This window comes from Antechinus flavipes, chromosome 1, assembly GCF_016432865.1.
Source record: "Antechinus flavipes isolate AdamAnt ecotype Samford, QLD, Australia chromosome 1, AdamAnt_v2, whole genome shotgun sequence".
NCBI classification, from domain to species: domain Eukaryota; kingdom Metazoa; phylum Chordata; class Mammalia; order Dasyuromorphia; family Dasyuridae; genus Antechinus; species Antechinus flavipes.
In genome coordinates this window covers 648,581,862-648,597,933 of record NC_067398.1, presented here as the reverse complement: position 1 = coordinate 648,597,933, position 16,072 = coordinate 648,581,862, and the positions used below count along the sequence as shown (strand labels likewise).

The 16,072-nt window shown below is 46.6% G+C and overlaps 1 protein-coding gene across 1 annotated transcript; it reads left to right on the top strand.

The window, feature by feature from the left end:
• The first annotated feature begins 3,591 nt into the window (after positions 1–3,591).
• On the top strand, positions 3,592–15,997 carry KIFC2 (kinesin family member C2). The gene is made up of 18 exons (XM_051971266.1): positions 3,592–4,358; positions 5,133–5,220; positions 5,396–5,574; positions 6,219–6,411; positions 6,687–6,787; positions 7,451–7,516; positions 7,746–7,883; positions 8,892–8,969; positions 9,984–10,113; positions 10,238–10,347; positions 11,854–11,962; positions 12,172–12,329; positions 13,264–13,368; positions 13,494–13,624; positions 13,732–13,855; positions 14,066–14,195; positions 14,282–14,538; positions 14,789–15,997. Exons 1-18 carry the CDS (start codon positions 4,257–4,259, stop codon positions 15,023–15,025), a joined length of 2,436 nt encoding a protein of 811 aa, XP_051827226.1. The 5' UTR covers positions 3,592–4,256; the 3' UTR covers positions 15,026–15,997.
• Positions 15,998–16,072: the final 75 nt, after the last annotated feature.

Below are 16,072 nucleotides of genomic sequence, written 5' to 3'. Positions count from 1 at the left end.
GGCAAGAAATCTGATACAAGTTAAATATTTGCAATTATTTTAAATATATTTCCATATTTATCATGTTGTGTAAGAAAAAGCAGATCAAAAGGAAAAAATATGAGAAACAAACAAACAAATAAAAGGTAAAAACACTATGCTTCAATCTACATTCAATCTCCATAGTTCTCTCTCTGGATGCTGATAGCATTTTCCATCCTGAGTCTATTGGAATTGCCTTGAATTACTACATCTAACAAGCATTTTTGTGATTTTTAAGATTTATAGATTGAACCTCCTTGAGAACAGGTACTGTCTTTTGCCTTTTTTTGGTATCCCCAGCACTAATCAATTGATTGATTTATATATGAGGGGATTCTAAGTGGATGAAGGGATGTATACAATCTATGTGTAAGGTGGGGGGGAGGGAGAAAGGGGGCTTGGTTCAAGCTTTTTCTGATTCATCTTTATATAAAGTAGTCAATGATACAAAGATCATCAGATTTAAATACTAATACTCTATAGTTTACCATCTGTCCTTGGATAAATGCCCTCTTCTCTGGGAATTAATTTCCTATATGTTAAAGAATGGTATTGTATCAGATCACTAATTCTTTCTTTTCTTTTCTTTTTTTTTTTTGCTGAGGCAATTGGCGTTAAATGACTTGCTCAGGGTCATACAGAAGGAAGTGTTAAATGTTTGAGCTCAAATTTGAACTCAGGTCTTCCTAACTTCAAGGCTGGTGCTCTACCCACTGTGCCACCTAGATGCCCCTTTTAATTTAAGATCACTCATTCTTAAATTGGGGTGTGTGAACTTTTTATCACAACATATTTTGATAAATGCTTTTCAATATGCTTGGTTTTTTTTTGTTTTTTGTTGGTGGTGGTTTGTTTTTTTTTTTTTTTTTTTTTTTTTTTTGTAATCCCAGGTATCTTATTTTATGAACTTAAAACATTATCTTGTGTAGAGTCAGCTTTAAAAGGCATCACCAGCCCATCAAAGACAATTAGGGCAAAAGGATAAGAATCCCTTTACTAGATGATCTCTGGTTCCTTTCAGAATTAAATCCTATGACCCTATAAAAGGTTTGTTTGTTCTCATCTCAGAAGATAAGGTCATTCCTTCTCTTTGTCAAGATAACCAAACTTGCCTCTACTAGAGGAATCCTTAATCCTATCTTGATTCATCTCTTCTAATTAGTCTATTTAATCCATTTAGTCAAACCCTCCCCTCCCTTTTCTCTCTTTCTCTCCTCTCCCTGTCTCTGTCTCTTCTCTCTCTTTTTCCCCCTTCTTTCCTCCCTTATTTTCCACCTTTTCTCAACTGGTTCCTTCTTGCCTACAAACATGAACAAACCTCCCCAATCCTTAAAAAAATTTTCACTTGACTATCATCCCCCAAGACCAGCCTCCAATATCTCCCCTTCCTTTCTCAACCAAATTCCCAGAAAAAAAACTGTCTATTACCTTCCCCTCCCCCATCTTCCATTCAATTCTTAGTTCCATAAATTTTGGCTTTGATACTCACTATTTAGCTGAAATTGTTGTCTCCTATGTAAATTATACATGCAAGGCACCATTTTTCTTCTGGTCACTCAGAGTCTAAACTTAAATTGGTTCTTCAATCTATCAGAAGGATTTAATAAGCACCTACCATATGTTAACCTAGGCTATACTAGGTGGGTTGGAAATGCAAAAACAAAATTGAAACAATCCTTGCCCTTAAGTAATTTACTTTCTTAAAAGGGAGCCAATCCATACATATATGCCTGGTGTTGTTCTTGTGATTTATCCTGCATTTTCAAAGAGGACCAGTGACATTATAGATGATTTGGATTTAAGTGAGGCTGAGCTATATACAAAGTCATCATCTTTGTTCTCTCTTCTAGAGGCATTGAAATCCAATGGAAGACAAAAGTCTGCATGACCAGCAATACGCCAGGATCCAGTGGATCACTTTGTGGTCTTCTGTGTCTGATCGAGTTCTTCATGGCCACAGAAACAAATTGTTCTCATCCACCAGGGGAAGTCTTCCTATGGTTGGGGTAGACATCCCCCAATTCACTTAAAGATCTGTGGCCAATCAATTACCCTCAACCTGGTTTAGCCCATCTGCTGATGTTTAGCTGGATGTATCACTTTTTTTTTTTTAATTAAAGCTTTTTATTTACAAAACATATGCCTGGGTAATTTTTCAACATTGACCTTTGCAAAACCTTCTGTTCCAAATTATCCCTTCTTTCTCCCACCCTCTTCCCTAGATGGCAGGTATTCCAATACATGTTAAACATATTAAAATATATGCTAAATCCAATATATGTATACATATTTATACAATTATCTTGCTGCACAAGAAAAATCAGATCAAGAAGGAAGAAAAAAAAACCTGGGAAAGAAAACAAAATGCAAGCAAACAACAATAGAAAAAGTGAGAATTCAATGTTGTGGTCTACAGTTAGTTCCCATGGGTCCTTTCTCTGGGTGTAGATGGCTCTCTTCTTCATTGAACAATTGGAACTGGTTTGAATCATCTCATTGTTGAAGAGAGCCATGTCTATCAGAATTGATCATCATTATAGTCTTCTTGTTGCTGTGTACAATGATCTCCTGGTTCTGCTCATTTCACTCAGCATCAGTTCATGTACATCTCTCCAGGCCTTTCTGAAATCCTCCTGCTGGTCATTTCTTACAGAACAATAATATTCCATAACATTCATATACCACAATTTATTCAGCCATTCTCCAATTGATGGGGATGTAACACTCTTTTAGTGAGACTTGACTACCAGGTAAACACCAAAGGTAGATGAGCATTCCTGAAGAGGGCTCGGCAAACCCTCACACCAGAAGTGCTAGTCCCATGGAGAGCTATGCTTGGAGTCAGGAAGACCTGAATTCAAATAAAGCCACAGAGAAGATAGATTTCATGTGACTTTGGGCAAATCATTTCATTTATATCTCCCAGTTTCCTCATCTGTGAAATGGAAATCCTAGTACCTTTCTCCTCCACTTCGTGTAAAAATCAAATGAGATAATTATTGTAAAATACTTAGAACTGGGCCAGCCATATAGTAAGTTGTGTATACATTTTAGCTCTTATTATTATCCCTGAAAGTGTCTGGGCCTTCAAACAAAAGGTTCTATGTCTGGAGACACCTCACTTTGAAAAGTCCTGGGAGTAGTTTGCTGTTATCTCTATGTGGCACTGATATTTTAGGAATCTCCCACACTAGACCTCCATTTTCTATCCTTTCCAACCCATCTTCCAGCCAAACTGGTATTCCTACACTGCTCAAGAAGTTGCAGCATCAAAAATCTAGGTCTCCATTCTATTTTTTCCAAATTTGATTGCATTTTACTTCCTTCTGTGCTTCAGAAAAACTGATCCTCTTGATGCTCCCTGTAAACAACACCCCATCTCCCATCTCCATGCATTTTGTACAGTATACTGTCATCTTGGGATGTGCTTTCTCCTTACCTTCATTCTTTGAAACCCTAGTTACCTTTAAAGCTCAGCTCAAATGCTACCGTTTCCCAGAGACTTTTCCTAATCCCCTCAGCTGTTAGTATCCTCCCTTCCCCAATTACTCTGTGATGCTTGGGGGTGTATCCTTATTTATCGGTTAATATGTTGTATCTATGTAGTAGAATGTAAGATCCTCGAGGGCAAGCACTTATTTTTGTATTTGCATCTGAAACATACATAGCAGACGCTTAATAAAAGTTAAGGGGCTGGTGACTAATTGATTAAAGAAGAGGGCTGAGTGGGAGTGAGGGTTGTTGCAGGAGGCTGACTCCGAGATGAGTCAATGATGGGGGATGTCAGTATAAAGAGGCGGAGTCTGTATGATGAGTGACAGGGAAGGGTCTGGGAGAGGAGGGGGAATATGTGGGAGGGTGGAAAGCGGGAAGGGGGTCCAGCGAAGGAAAGGGATTCTGTTCTGTGAGAATCTGGGGTTTTCAAATTCAAGAGGCGTGCTCCATCTATTCCTCATTCCGCCCCCTGTCCAGGTCCAGGTCCTCCTTTCCCGTAGTCCTTTCTCTCTGGATCGCCATTCCCATCGCCCGCCTACCCTAACCCTTCCCATGCCCAGAGATGAAGCTGAGGGAGCGGTCCCCTCCGCAGCAGCGAAGCTAGGGAGACTACAGCAGCAGCAACAGCAGCAGCGGGGGTGGCCTGTCTTTGGGCATGCGCACCAGCACTGCGGCTGCGGGCCGGGAGGTGGTGGTGGGCCGGGGGCAGACCTCGGAAGACCCCCGCCCCCCCCTCCTCTATGTATGCCTTTTACTCGCTCCTGGTTTATATCTTTTACACCCTCTTTCGAAGGGATGGGGAAGGAACGGCTGCAGCAGCTCAGAACGGGAACCCCTCGCAGGTGAGTGACAGGTCAGAGTGGGAAAAAGGATGGATGGGGTGGTGAGTAAAGGTTTACCTGAGTCCTTCTGCCTTTGAGAGGGGTCCACTTGACCCCATATCAATCTGTGCCCTCAAATCCACTTCTCTAGATATGAGCTCCAGTACCTATGTTTGGGGAAGTGCTTTTTGCTGGAGTCTACCTGTTCTCCATTTTCTAGGGAGACCACCCTAACTTGTGCTTGCTGCCTGGACCTACCCTAACTTGTGCTTGTTGCCTGGGACCCCCCTAACTTGTGTTTGCTGCCTGGACCCACCCTAACCTGTGCTTGCTGCCTGGGACCCACCCTAACCTTGCTTGCTTCCAGGATCCACCTTAATCTGCGCTTGCTGCCTGGGGCCCACCCTAATCTTGCTTGCTGCCTGGGCCTACCCTAATCTATGCTTGCTATCTGATTCTATCGCCTGTGCTGAAAGCAGAGCAGTTGAGTCTCCCCCACCCGATTTGAGGGAGCATCCAGCATCATTGCCAAGCTCAGGTTCACACAGCTCCATTCCCCTCCATGAGGTTGACATGGCTTACAACTAAAAGGCCAGGTGACACAGGGATGATTCCTGAGGCCCCTTTCTCATCCCTGTTCTGATCCCCAGTATTTAACTATATGATAACTTTTTACTTCCTCTCCCCCTCCTTGGGAGAAGAGGAAGACCTAAAATTATCCATCACATCCACCTTAGGAAGGGGGTGGTGACCCCATTTTGCCTTGAGGCTCCCATTCCTTTTCTCCTTTCTTAGGGTACTGGCTCCCTCCCCAGAAGAAGGCGCCACCACCGCCGCCACCGCCCACAGCAAGATCTTTGGACTGAGCTGAATGGCCTAGACAGTATGTGACCTACTAAGTCAGGGCTGTGGGGAAACTGGGCAGTACAAAAAAAAGAGGGCAGCCTTCCCACTCTACCATTATTGATTCCTCTGAGAACTCAGTATGATTATCTTGTAACTCCCAGGGCAGCCCCGATCTTATTATTTTTTGCCTTCTGACTTCTAATACCCTGCAGGCTCCTCAGATCCAGACTCTGAGAATGACAGGGATGGGAAACAGGAAGCAACAGCTGAGGGAGCTGCAGGCAGCTCCCCAGAGGTCTCTCTGGAAGAAGCCATCACCCATCTGGCTGAGTTCCTGTCTCTCCAGCTGGGAACAGGTGAAGGATGGACAAGGTCCCTGGACCCAGACAAGGTGAGTGAAGCCAGATCTTCCCTTCTCCTTTCACTCTTTTCAGACTCATGTAATGTCAAGAGTTGGAAAAACCTTCCAGGATCTAATACAACCACCTCCTTTACACAGGGAGAAATCGAAGCCTTTACTAAAGTGAGTATACACATACTAGAAGCCAGGTCTCCTGATTCCTAACTTAGTGGTGGGCCTTCCATGCAGTCCCATCATTCAATCTGACAGAGGAGAAGGTTTTCAGGGTAATTTTTACTTCCTTAACCCCAGGTCTTTTTTCGTAACTTTCTCCCAGTTAGCATATCTCTGCCTTCCTTGGGGAGTCTGTGGCATATTAGAAAGAGCCAGAAAATCTAAGTTTGAATTTTGAATTTTCTTGCTAGCTAAGACCTCAATTTCCTCACATGTAAAATGGGAGGAGGCAGGGGAGGGGTAAGAATGATTAGCTAATCCCTAAAATTGCTTCCAGTTCTAACTCCAATGATCCAACACCAGAGCTTTTTCTGCCTATTGTAGCCTTAGATACTTTGAGCTTATTTGTTGTGATTGCTATCCCTTTTCTCTGACCAATCCTGTTCCCTCACAACCACCACAGCCCCTTGTTCTGACTCTTCCCCAAATTCCCCACTGATCCTTGACCCTCAAACTCCCAGGCTCCCCTGCTACTGACACTGATTGGGCAGCTCCTGGCAGTGGTAGCTTGGCTGCAAGGGCCAGGTGAGAATCGACCACCAAGGCTCCAGCATGGCCTCCAACATCGACTTTGTGGATTCCAGCAGACTGGGGCTCCAGCCCCTGCTACAACTTCAGCTTCATCTTCAGGAGGGCAACCCTTAGCCCCAGAGGGTAAATGGGGTATAATGGAGTCGGGAAGAATGATGTTTGATCTTGGAGGGAGATGAAGATCCTACTGCCTTAGTATCCCTGGGGAAATTTGAGGTTTGGAGAATAAATATAGTTAGGCTGGAGGCCAGGACTCCAATATATTCTTTCCAGTTCTTTTTCCTGCAGTGGTCCCTGTTTGGAGTAAAGAGTACTTCTCAACTCTTATAAAGCCCCATCTTTGATTCTAAGCTAATAATTCACTATTCTTCTTGGACCCTTCCCCACTCCCCACACAGGCCCAAAGGTAACCATGAGGGGTGAGCCTAAGGGACAACCCCAGCAGAGGGAAGAGGAACATAGAGACTGGCAATGGCTGGAGGGGACCACCTTGGGACAGGTAAGAGGACCTGGAAGCAGCTGCAGTTAAGGAAGAGGTTATCCTGGAGCAGAAAAAGATTCTATGAGGATGGATAAGAGATAAGAGGAGCTAAGCAAGGTTTTATGAGGAAGAGTTGGGAGGCAGAGAAGGGGCCCCAGGATAAGTAAAAAGCAAGGACACCCAGACAGTTAAAGAGATTGGGGGGAAGGAAGTGGAGAGTTCTGTAACCAAGGTGCAGACTGCTTTATGTCCAAGCAAGAGGTTAAGGGGGATGGGGAGGAAGCAGACAGAAATTTGTTTGCTGGGGAGAGGTAAAGGGAGGATGAAGAGCCCTGTCCACCCTAGGACATGAAGGTGATACTATGGGATAGGTAAATGGAAGTGTTTTGTGAGTATAGGGAAGAGGGGCTGGAGGAATAAGGAGCTGACATCTGAGGAGGAGATCACTGAGGAAACAGCATGGACTACCTGACTATATCAGTGGGTAGGGAGAGAATTCAGTTCAAATCCATTAAGGATCAGCTGCATTCAGAACCTTGATATGGGTACCAAGGCAAGGCCCTGAGGGGAAACCACAGCTTTTGGGACAAGATAAGGTATAGGAATCACCAGAACAGAGATACCCTCCCCTGCTCCTCACCACCTCCATATCCAAGGCTTCCCCCCCACCATTTACTCCAGATAGAGGAACTGAAGCAACAGCTAGAGCACCAGGAAGAGGAGCTGGGCCGACTTCGGCTAGGAGTGGTGAGATCCATATTCCCTGGAAGGCAGAGACCTTGTGAAATGAGGGAAGGACATGGGATGCTGGGCACCTGAATAAATCCCTTTTGAGGAAAAAGGGGAAACAATCCCACCTGACACGAGTCTGGGGGAAGAAATGGATTCCTGCTTCTGGGCTCCTGTAAAGTAATGGAGTGGGAAGGAGGAAGGGGTTGGGGATTCCTAGGTTTCAGGGGGATACCTTCCCTCCCAGGGGATCACAGACTCTGAGAAGCGGATTCAGCACCTGACCCTGGAGAACGAAGCCCTGAAACAGAGCCTGAGCCTTACCAGGGACCTGCTGCTCCAATGGGGGCCTGGGCCCCTTGTCCGGACTCCCTCCCCTGCTCAGGTAACACCCTCCTTCCACCTCTTCCTGTTTAAGGGATCTCTTCTTCCAGGTGGCTTCACATCACTACCTCTCCTCCTTCCAGTTAAGAGCTATGACAAACTAGAAAGTCAATTGGAAAAAAGGATAAAGAAAAAAATAATAAAATAAATAAAGGATCTTCTGAGGTTCAGATCCTTACTCTATTACCATGTGATATTGCAGAAGTCATTTCACAGCTCTGGACCTCAGTTTCCTTATTGTTAAAATGAGTTAAGACTTAGTCTTTTTTCACCCTAATATAACCCCCAGGCACTGATAATCCAAAGGTACCTACTCAGACCCTATTCATTTTCCTGGATTTTCACTTGGACATATATATGAGTTTGGTTTGGTTTGATTTTGCCGATTAGTCATGTCTGATTCTTTATGACCCCATTCAGAGTTTTCCTGGCCTCGATATTAGAATGGTTTGCCATTTCTACTCCAGTTCATTTGACTGATGAGGAAACTGAGGCAGACAGGGTTAAGCGACTTGTCCAGGGTCACACAGTCTCTGAGGCTGGATTTGATCGCTGGTCCTCCTGATTTCAGAGTACTACATCCCCTTCAGGGCCTAGCTGCCCCTGCATGGGGTTGGGCGGGCATAAGTCCTCTGCCCCAACTCTTCATTTCCCACATCAGGAAAGCAGGCTTCTGTAGGTGTTCTGACTTCCAGTGTTTTGGGTACGTAAATGGGTCGCTGGGTTGGTTGGCCTGTTTGTTGCTGGTTTTGGGGGGGGGATGGAGGAATAGAGATAGAATTTGAGGATCTCTGAAGTTTCTTCCCATTCTGACATTCTGTGAGTCAGTCTCCTCGAACCTACCACCGTCACTTTGCTCTCTGGCTCTCCCCAGGTCTGCTTCCCAGCCTGTACACCACCCCCACCCCACAGCTGCAGGGAGCAGAGGCCTTGGGGCCTGGGCAATTAGTGCCCCTTCACCTTCTGCCCCCATCAGCTCCTGACACCCAAGTCTCTCTCCAACAAACAGGAGGAGGCAGAAGTTCTCGTGGAGGTTAGGAGCCGGCTCAGAGAAACTGAAGAGGCAACAGAAAACCTCAGGACCCAGGTGAGGACCCGACTGGAGTGGGGAAGGGTAAAAGCATTTATACAGCACTTACTGTGTGCCAGCCACTTTACAAATCTCTCATTTGATCCTCACAACCACCCTGGGAGGTAGATGCCATTACTATCTCCACTTCACAATTGAGAATCTGAGGCAAAAAATGTTTGTGGCAGCCCTGTTTGTAGTGGCTAGAAACTGGAAAATGAGTGGATGCCCATCAATTGGAGAATGGCTGGGTAAATTGTGGTATATGAATGTTATGGAATATTATTGTTCTGTAAGAAATGACCAGCAGGATGAATACAGAGAGGACTGGCAAGACTTACATGAACTGATGCTAAGTGAAATGAGCAGAACTAGGAGATCATTATACACTTCAACAATGATAATATATGAGGACATATTTTGATGGAAGTGGATTTCTTTGACAAAGAGACCTAACTGAGTTTCAATTGATAAATGACGGACAAAAGCAGCTACACCCAAAGAAAGAATACTGGGAAACGAATGTGAACTATCTGCATTTTTGTTTTTCTTCCCGGGTTATTTATACCTTCTGAATCCAATTCTCCCTATGCAACAAGAGAACTGTTCGGTTCTGCAAACATATATTGTATCTAGGATATACTGCAACATATCCAACATATAAAGGACTGCTTGCCATCTAGGGGAGGGGGTGGAGGGAGGGAGGGGAAAAAAATTGGAACAGAAACGAGTGCAAAGGATAATGTTTAAAAAAAAAAAAATTACCCTGGCATGGATTCTGTCAATATAAAGTAATTATTAAATAAAAATTTAAAAAAAAAAAAAAAGAGAGAGAATCTGAGGCAAACAGAGGTGAAATGACGTCCCAAGGCCAGATCTGAATTCGATTTTTCCCAAATTTCAGGCCCACTGCTTTAGCCTCTGTGCTATCTAACTGCCTTCTGACGAAAGGGTATATAGGGCAGCTGGGGAGGACAGGACCCTAGTCTCCTCCCTGATATAACACGTTGTCTGGGGGGGGGGGGGAGGCAGCTGGGGGTACAGGAAGGGCAGCTGTGGGAGCTCCAGGGAGCCCTTCGAGAGCTGCAGCTCGAGGCAGCTGCCCAGGAGTCTGAACGAAGGAGCAAGAGGGAGCTGAGGCTGATCCTGAGCCAATTGGCAGGTAAGGCAGCCTGAGGGGCTCAGACCAAGGGGAGCAGCTTCCAGTGGGGGAGAGAGCTGAGGCAGGGCAGGAACCCAGTATCTTCTCTCACCATCAATCTCTCTTTCCACCTTCACCCCATCAGGACTTCGAGGGCACATAGTTGCCTTGCGCCAGGGCTGCGGGGACCTTCGTGGGCTGGTCATTGCCTTCACCCAGAACTACCAGGGGGCTCTGAAAGAAGCCCAAGGACAGGTCAGTAGCTGCCTTTCCCAAGATGCCCCCCTCTCCATTCACACTCCAAGAAAGCTGCTCCTCAAGCATTTCCCAATTGGCTGCTCTGGATACTAGGCACTCAATGAGAGGTAAAGCCCACCAGGTTAACTATATTACTTGGTACCATATGATAAGGTCCAAAACAACCTATGTGAGGTCAGGGGAAAAGGCTGTTACTAAAGGAGGAAATCAGGGAAGGCTTCCTAGAGATGTCATTTAAGATTGACTTTAAAGGATAGATTGCCACAGATAGGGAATACTAACATCTTAGACCTAGGAAGCAAAAGGCATGGAGGCATGAGAGCACACTATGTTTTTTTTTGTTTGTTTGTTTTTGCTGATTTCTTCTTAAGGAATCTCAAACTGACAAGTCATACCACTGAGGGCACAAATACTATGAGTTCAAATTAGAGTTCTGTCCTTCCTTCCTTCTGGGACTTAATGAATGTTTAATTAAATTAATAAAAGCCACTAGAATTAAATCTAAGAGCAGGAACTGCTTTGCTTTAGTATTTTTGTATTAAGCACCTGTCATAGTGCATGGCACATAATAGGTATTTAATAAATGCTCACTGATTAATTGTTGGTGGTACCAACCATAACAGAGCAATCTGAGCTTTTGTCTGAAGCCAATAGGGAGCTACTGAAGATTTTTGAGCCAGAGAGTGACATTCATGATCTGTTTAAGAAAGATAATTCTTTAGGGCAGTTACATCTAGGTGGCACCATGAATAGAGCACTATGACCCCAGAGTCGGGAGAGCCAGAGTTTAAATTTGACCTCAGACATTTAATAGCTGTGTGATCCTTGGCAAATCACCTAACCCCCGACTGTCTCCCATTCCACCCCACCCCACCCCAAAAAAAAAACACAAGTGGAAAGAGAGTAGAGACAGGAAGAGGCTATTAAAATACTAATAAGTGAAGATTTAAAGGTGGTGTCAATGAGAATAGAAGAGAGGATAGATGCTATGTAGAAATCCAATCAACAAATAGTTAAGTCAGAAGGTAGAGCAGAGATTTGTGTAGAAAAGCTTAGTTTTAAACTTGTTGAATTTAAGATATTTGTCCTGATGGAAATCCCTATAGCACAGGGATTTCTGACCCTGAGACAAGTCCTATTTCTAGCTTTTCAACAAGTATTCCTTAGATTAATTCAGTTCCAGCTCCAACCTCTAAACCTTCATTTTCTGCCCTAGTTTCCCAATCCCAATTTTCATAGAATCTGAGCCCAAAAAACCTTAGAAGACAATGTAAAAGAACACTTAATTTCCAGTCAGAGGACTTAGGTTTCACTCTGTATTGCTATTATTTACTTCTATGACCTTGAAAAAGCCAATTTCTCTCTGGTCTTCAATGTCCTCTATAAAATGAGGAATTGGACTAGTGAAGTCTAAGGGCCCTTCCAGATGCTAATCTAGGATCCTAATCCAAAGGACATCTGAGCAAGAATTTCCATCCACACCCTGCTGTGTCTGTCTCCCAGGTGTGCTGGGCCTTGGGGGAGCTATCAGCCAGTCACTGGGGAAGGAGAGTCCCTGAAAAGCGGAAGAAACCCAGAAGAGCCTATCATGGCAGGCTGTTGGAGCTCAAAGGTAGGAATGGGGTGGGAAGAGTTGTCCTCCCTCTGCAATTGAAAACGTACTGCCCATTTTCTCTCTTCTGGTGGTGTTGGTGGTGGTAGGTTGCTGCATAGATCAGAATAGAGAGGATGACTTCTGAGTTCTGTCCAAAGTCTGAGGTTCTGTAAGGAGCTTGCAGGGTGACAAGTGGTACTGAGCCCAGTGGTCCTGCCTTCACCTAGGGAACATCAGAGTGCTGTGCAGGCTGAAGCCAGGGAGCCCTGGGAACCTGCTAAATGTGAACCCAGGTCCTGGGGGCACAATCACTGCCAACTACCGAGGGCGCCAGCGTCACTTCCGCCTAGACCGTGTATTCCCACCCGATGCCACCCAAGAAGAGGTGATCACTCGATATTTTTCTCTCAATAGAGTATATTCATATGTAAGATCAATTATTAGAGCATTATAATAGTATTGTCTCAATCATTAAGATAGTTTCTTGATGGAAATCCTGTAGAACAGGTCTGACCCTGAGGCAGATCCTATTTCTAGATTTTCACCAAGTATTCCTGAGCTTAATCCAGTCCCAGCCCCAACCCCAACCTCTAAACCTTCATTTTCTGCCTCAATTTCCCAATCCCATCTCTCACAGAATCTTAGCACCCCAAAGACCTCAGAGAACAATGTAACAAAAAGAATACTAGATTGATGAGGCAGTTCATTACGTGGCATAGTAGAGTGCCAGGTCACACAATAAGAAGATTCATTTTCCCAAGTTCGAATCTGTCCTCAGACACTAAGTCACTTAATCCTGTTTGCCTCAGTTTATTATTGGTAAAATTAAACTGAAGAAGGAAATGAAAGACACTACTTCAGTATCTCTGCAAGAAAACTCCAAATGGGGTCAGAGTCTGACACAATTGAAATGACTGAATGACAACTTCCATGTGGAAAAAAGACATCCTAGATATTTCGTTGGATGTTGTTGCACTCCCTCTCCCATTGCTTTGGTGGAGAAACTGAGACCTAAAGAGGTAAGGAGATTGTGCCCAAGATTAGTTAGGAATCAAGTACAGATCTCACAAGGCCCAGACTAGGGCCCTTCTCTAGTCCATCAAGGAACTCTCCAGCTCTAGCATCCTAGGCACCTAGAGGGGGTAACCTGCCTCTCCCCATCTCCACCCCCTACCAAGCACCCATCCACCATTTTCCCTAGAACTTCTCCCTTCCTCCAGAGTTCCTACATTTAGATTATGTGGAGGCCCAGACTCTCCATGATTCATACACTCTGTTTCATACTTCCTCTCACTCAGTATCTTTATATCATCCCCCAGGTGTTTAGGGAGTTAGAACCTGCTGTGCTGTCCTGCCTCCAAGGTTATAGCGTCTGTATCTTCACCTATGGCCAAACTGGGACTGGCAAGACCTACAGCATGGAGGTGAGATCAGGACTCTCTGGGCTGGGGAATAGGGAGGGCAGGGGAGCCCTCTCATTAGGATGGAATGGGAAACCTCAGATCTGAGCCGGAAGCTTTGCCATTTTCTCTCCTATTCCTCCACTCAGGGTCCAGCCGAGGATCCCGGCATCGCCCCAAGAGCCCTGCAGTCACTCTTCCGGGAGATGGGGGCACAGGGAGGGCCAAGACAGCACCGTGTGACAGTCAGCATGGTGGAGATCTACAATGAGGCTGTGAGGTCAGTGGCCACCCTTGCTCCCCTTGCCTTTCCCTGCCTGCCCCACCTTACCCTCGTCCCTCTCCAGGTTTCTCCCTCTCTGGTACTGCTATTTTGTCTTCCCTCAGAGATCTCCTGGCCTCAGGACCCCCTGAGCGCCTCACAGTGCGTCAGGGGCCAGAGGGCTATGGGGGAATCCATGTGCCTGGTCTCACCTGCTGGGATGTGTCTGATCTAAGGGCTCTGCACAAGGTAACCTCTGATCCTTGATGCTCCACATCAGGTAACCTCTTGACCTCACTGCCTTGACCTGTGTAATATAAACTATGACACACCCCCCAAATAATCCCTCAGGGCTGCCCAAGGTAATCTCTGACCTCCCCTCCATTTCCCCATGTAAAGAACCACCCTCTGCCCCTTGGTACTCTCAGCATCTCAAAGACAAATTGTTGTGCCCCGTAGATGCTGAATCTGGGGAGGAGAAACCGAGCCACAGCTGCCACCCACATGAATGAGCACAGCTCGCGTTCCCACGCCCTGGTCACCCTGACGCTGACCACTGCCCCGCCTCCTCATGGCCCAGGAACTGCAGGTACCAGCCCCGGCCCGACACCCCCAATCCCTACTTCCCGTCTCATAGATGGTGCCCCCCCCAACACTGACCCTCCCTACCCGTAGGGACGCTACATCTGGTGGATCTGGCAGGCTCTGAGCGGGTGTGGAAGGCGGTGATGACCGAGTCTGGCGGCAGGGCTGGGGTCCGGGGCCGGAGGCTTCGGGAAGCACAGACCATCAACCGCTCGCTGCTGGCCCTGGGGGGCGTGATGGCGGCCCTCCGGGCCCGCCAGCCCCACGTCCCCTTTCGAGACTCCCAGCTCACCCGGCTGCTGCAACCCGCCCTGGGCCCAGGAGCCACAGCCGTAATGTTGGTGCAGGTGGGCAAAGTGGGGACTGTGGGCGGGGCCCGGCCAGCAGCAGGGAGGGCCCTTCTCGGAAGGTGGAGCCGCGTCTCATTAGCATACTCAGTCTCCCAGCCAGCCGATTGGACCTAGTGATCTTCAGGGAATGCAAGCCACACGAGCATTTGCATAATGTCTCACCTTGGTAGAAAGGATTGAGCAGTTTCGCCATCCTTCAGCCTCTACCCCACAACTCTTCCCCCTCCCCCCTTTCCCCCTCTCCTAGATCTCATCTCGCCCCGAGGACGTGGGGGAGACGGTGTGCTCCCTGAAATTCGCTGAACGCGTGAGCCAAGTGGAGTTGGGGCCCGCCCGGCGACACAGGACCCCAACTTCTGGGACTCCTACGTCGTCCAGCGCCGGCGGCACCCCTTCTTTGGGAACACCTACCACACCTAGCTCTGAGGGGAGCTCTCCACAAGCAGAGCAGCCCTCTCCCTCAGGGGGACTTCCTAATCTATAACCCCATCCTGTGTCCTTCCAGTCCAAATTTAGGATTAGGGGAGCCCCTCGGCAGGCTGGGGCTGAAAGTTGTACAGTTTCCAATATACAGAAATAAAAAAGGGCTGCCCTCAAATGCCAAGGTATTCCTGGACCCTTCCGGGAGACTAAGGACTCCCCAGTTCCAAGCTCTTACTCATTCTCTTTGGATTGCAGCAATGCTCCCATAGATCCCGACCCTGCCATCTTCTTCTCCCCCGCCCCAATCTTATCAAACCCTTCCTCTTATCAGCCGCTCTCAGCAGGGTACCCAGACCCCACAGGAAAGGGGGAGGGGAGACCTCAGCTGTGACCACCCACCCCCAATCACAGACTTTGGATTTAAAGTGTCTCAGTTCTTTATTGCCTCTATCCCTGTGTGCCCTGACCCCAGACAAGCCCTGAGGCTCTGGAGCAACCAGCTCATATCCCATTTCTCTCCCCAGCTCCCCACAACAAAGGTGCTAGTTCCTCCCCTCCCCAAGCCCAAGGGAGGGGCCATGGGCAGCGTCCCAGCTTCTTCTTTCAGCCAAGAGATAGTATAAACTGGAGAATGGACAGGACCTGATGGATGGAGGAGGAAAGCAGTGATAGGAAAGGGTGTGATGGAGATGCTGGGGAGGGGGGGTGGGGATATAGTGGAAAGAATGGAGGGTCCTGTCAGGAAAATGGAGTTGGGGGGTGTCTCAGTTTGGGCTCTTAATTCATTGAATGATCTGGGTAGTTCCTTCCCCTCAATGAACTTGTTTTCTCTCTCTGTGAAATTAGGGGGTTAAACTTGTGGTCTCAAAGGTCCTTCCCAGTTCTAAGATTCTGTGACAAATAGACTGTCCTCAGGGCTCCAAGCAGGATCCAACTACAAAGTGAGTTTCTTCCTCACTGTCTCTCTCCCTCTGGGAAGCCATGGCAGTATCTTTGCACAAGGGAAGTGGTTCTAATAAAAATTTTCAAAATACTCAAGTTTGATCTGTTTTTTTCCCTCCTTGATTTTAAATCTTATGACTGATTAGAAAGGTGGGTAATGAGATTG

Coding starts and splice junctions, on each gene's coding strand:
- KIFC2 (XM_051971266.1), top strand. CDS start 4,257: ATGTATGCCTTTTACTCGCTCCTGGTTTATATCTTTTACACCCTCTTT. Junction 7,517..7,745: donor GCCGACTTCGGCTAGGAGTG/GTGAGATCCATA, acceptor CTTCCCTCCCAG/GGGATCACAGACTCTGAGAA. Junction 13,369..13,493: donor GCAAGACCTACAGCATGGAG/GTGAGATCAGGA, acceptor TCCTCCACTCAG/GGTCCAGCCGAGGATCCCGG.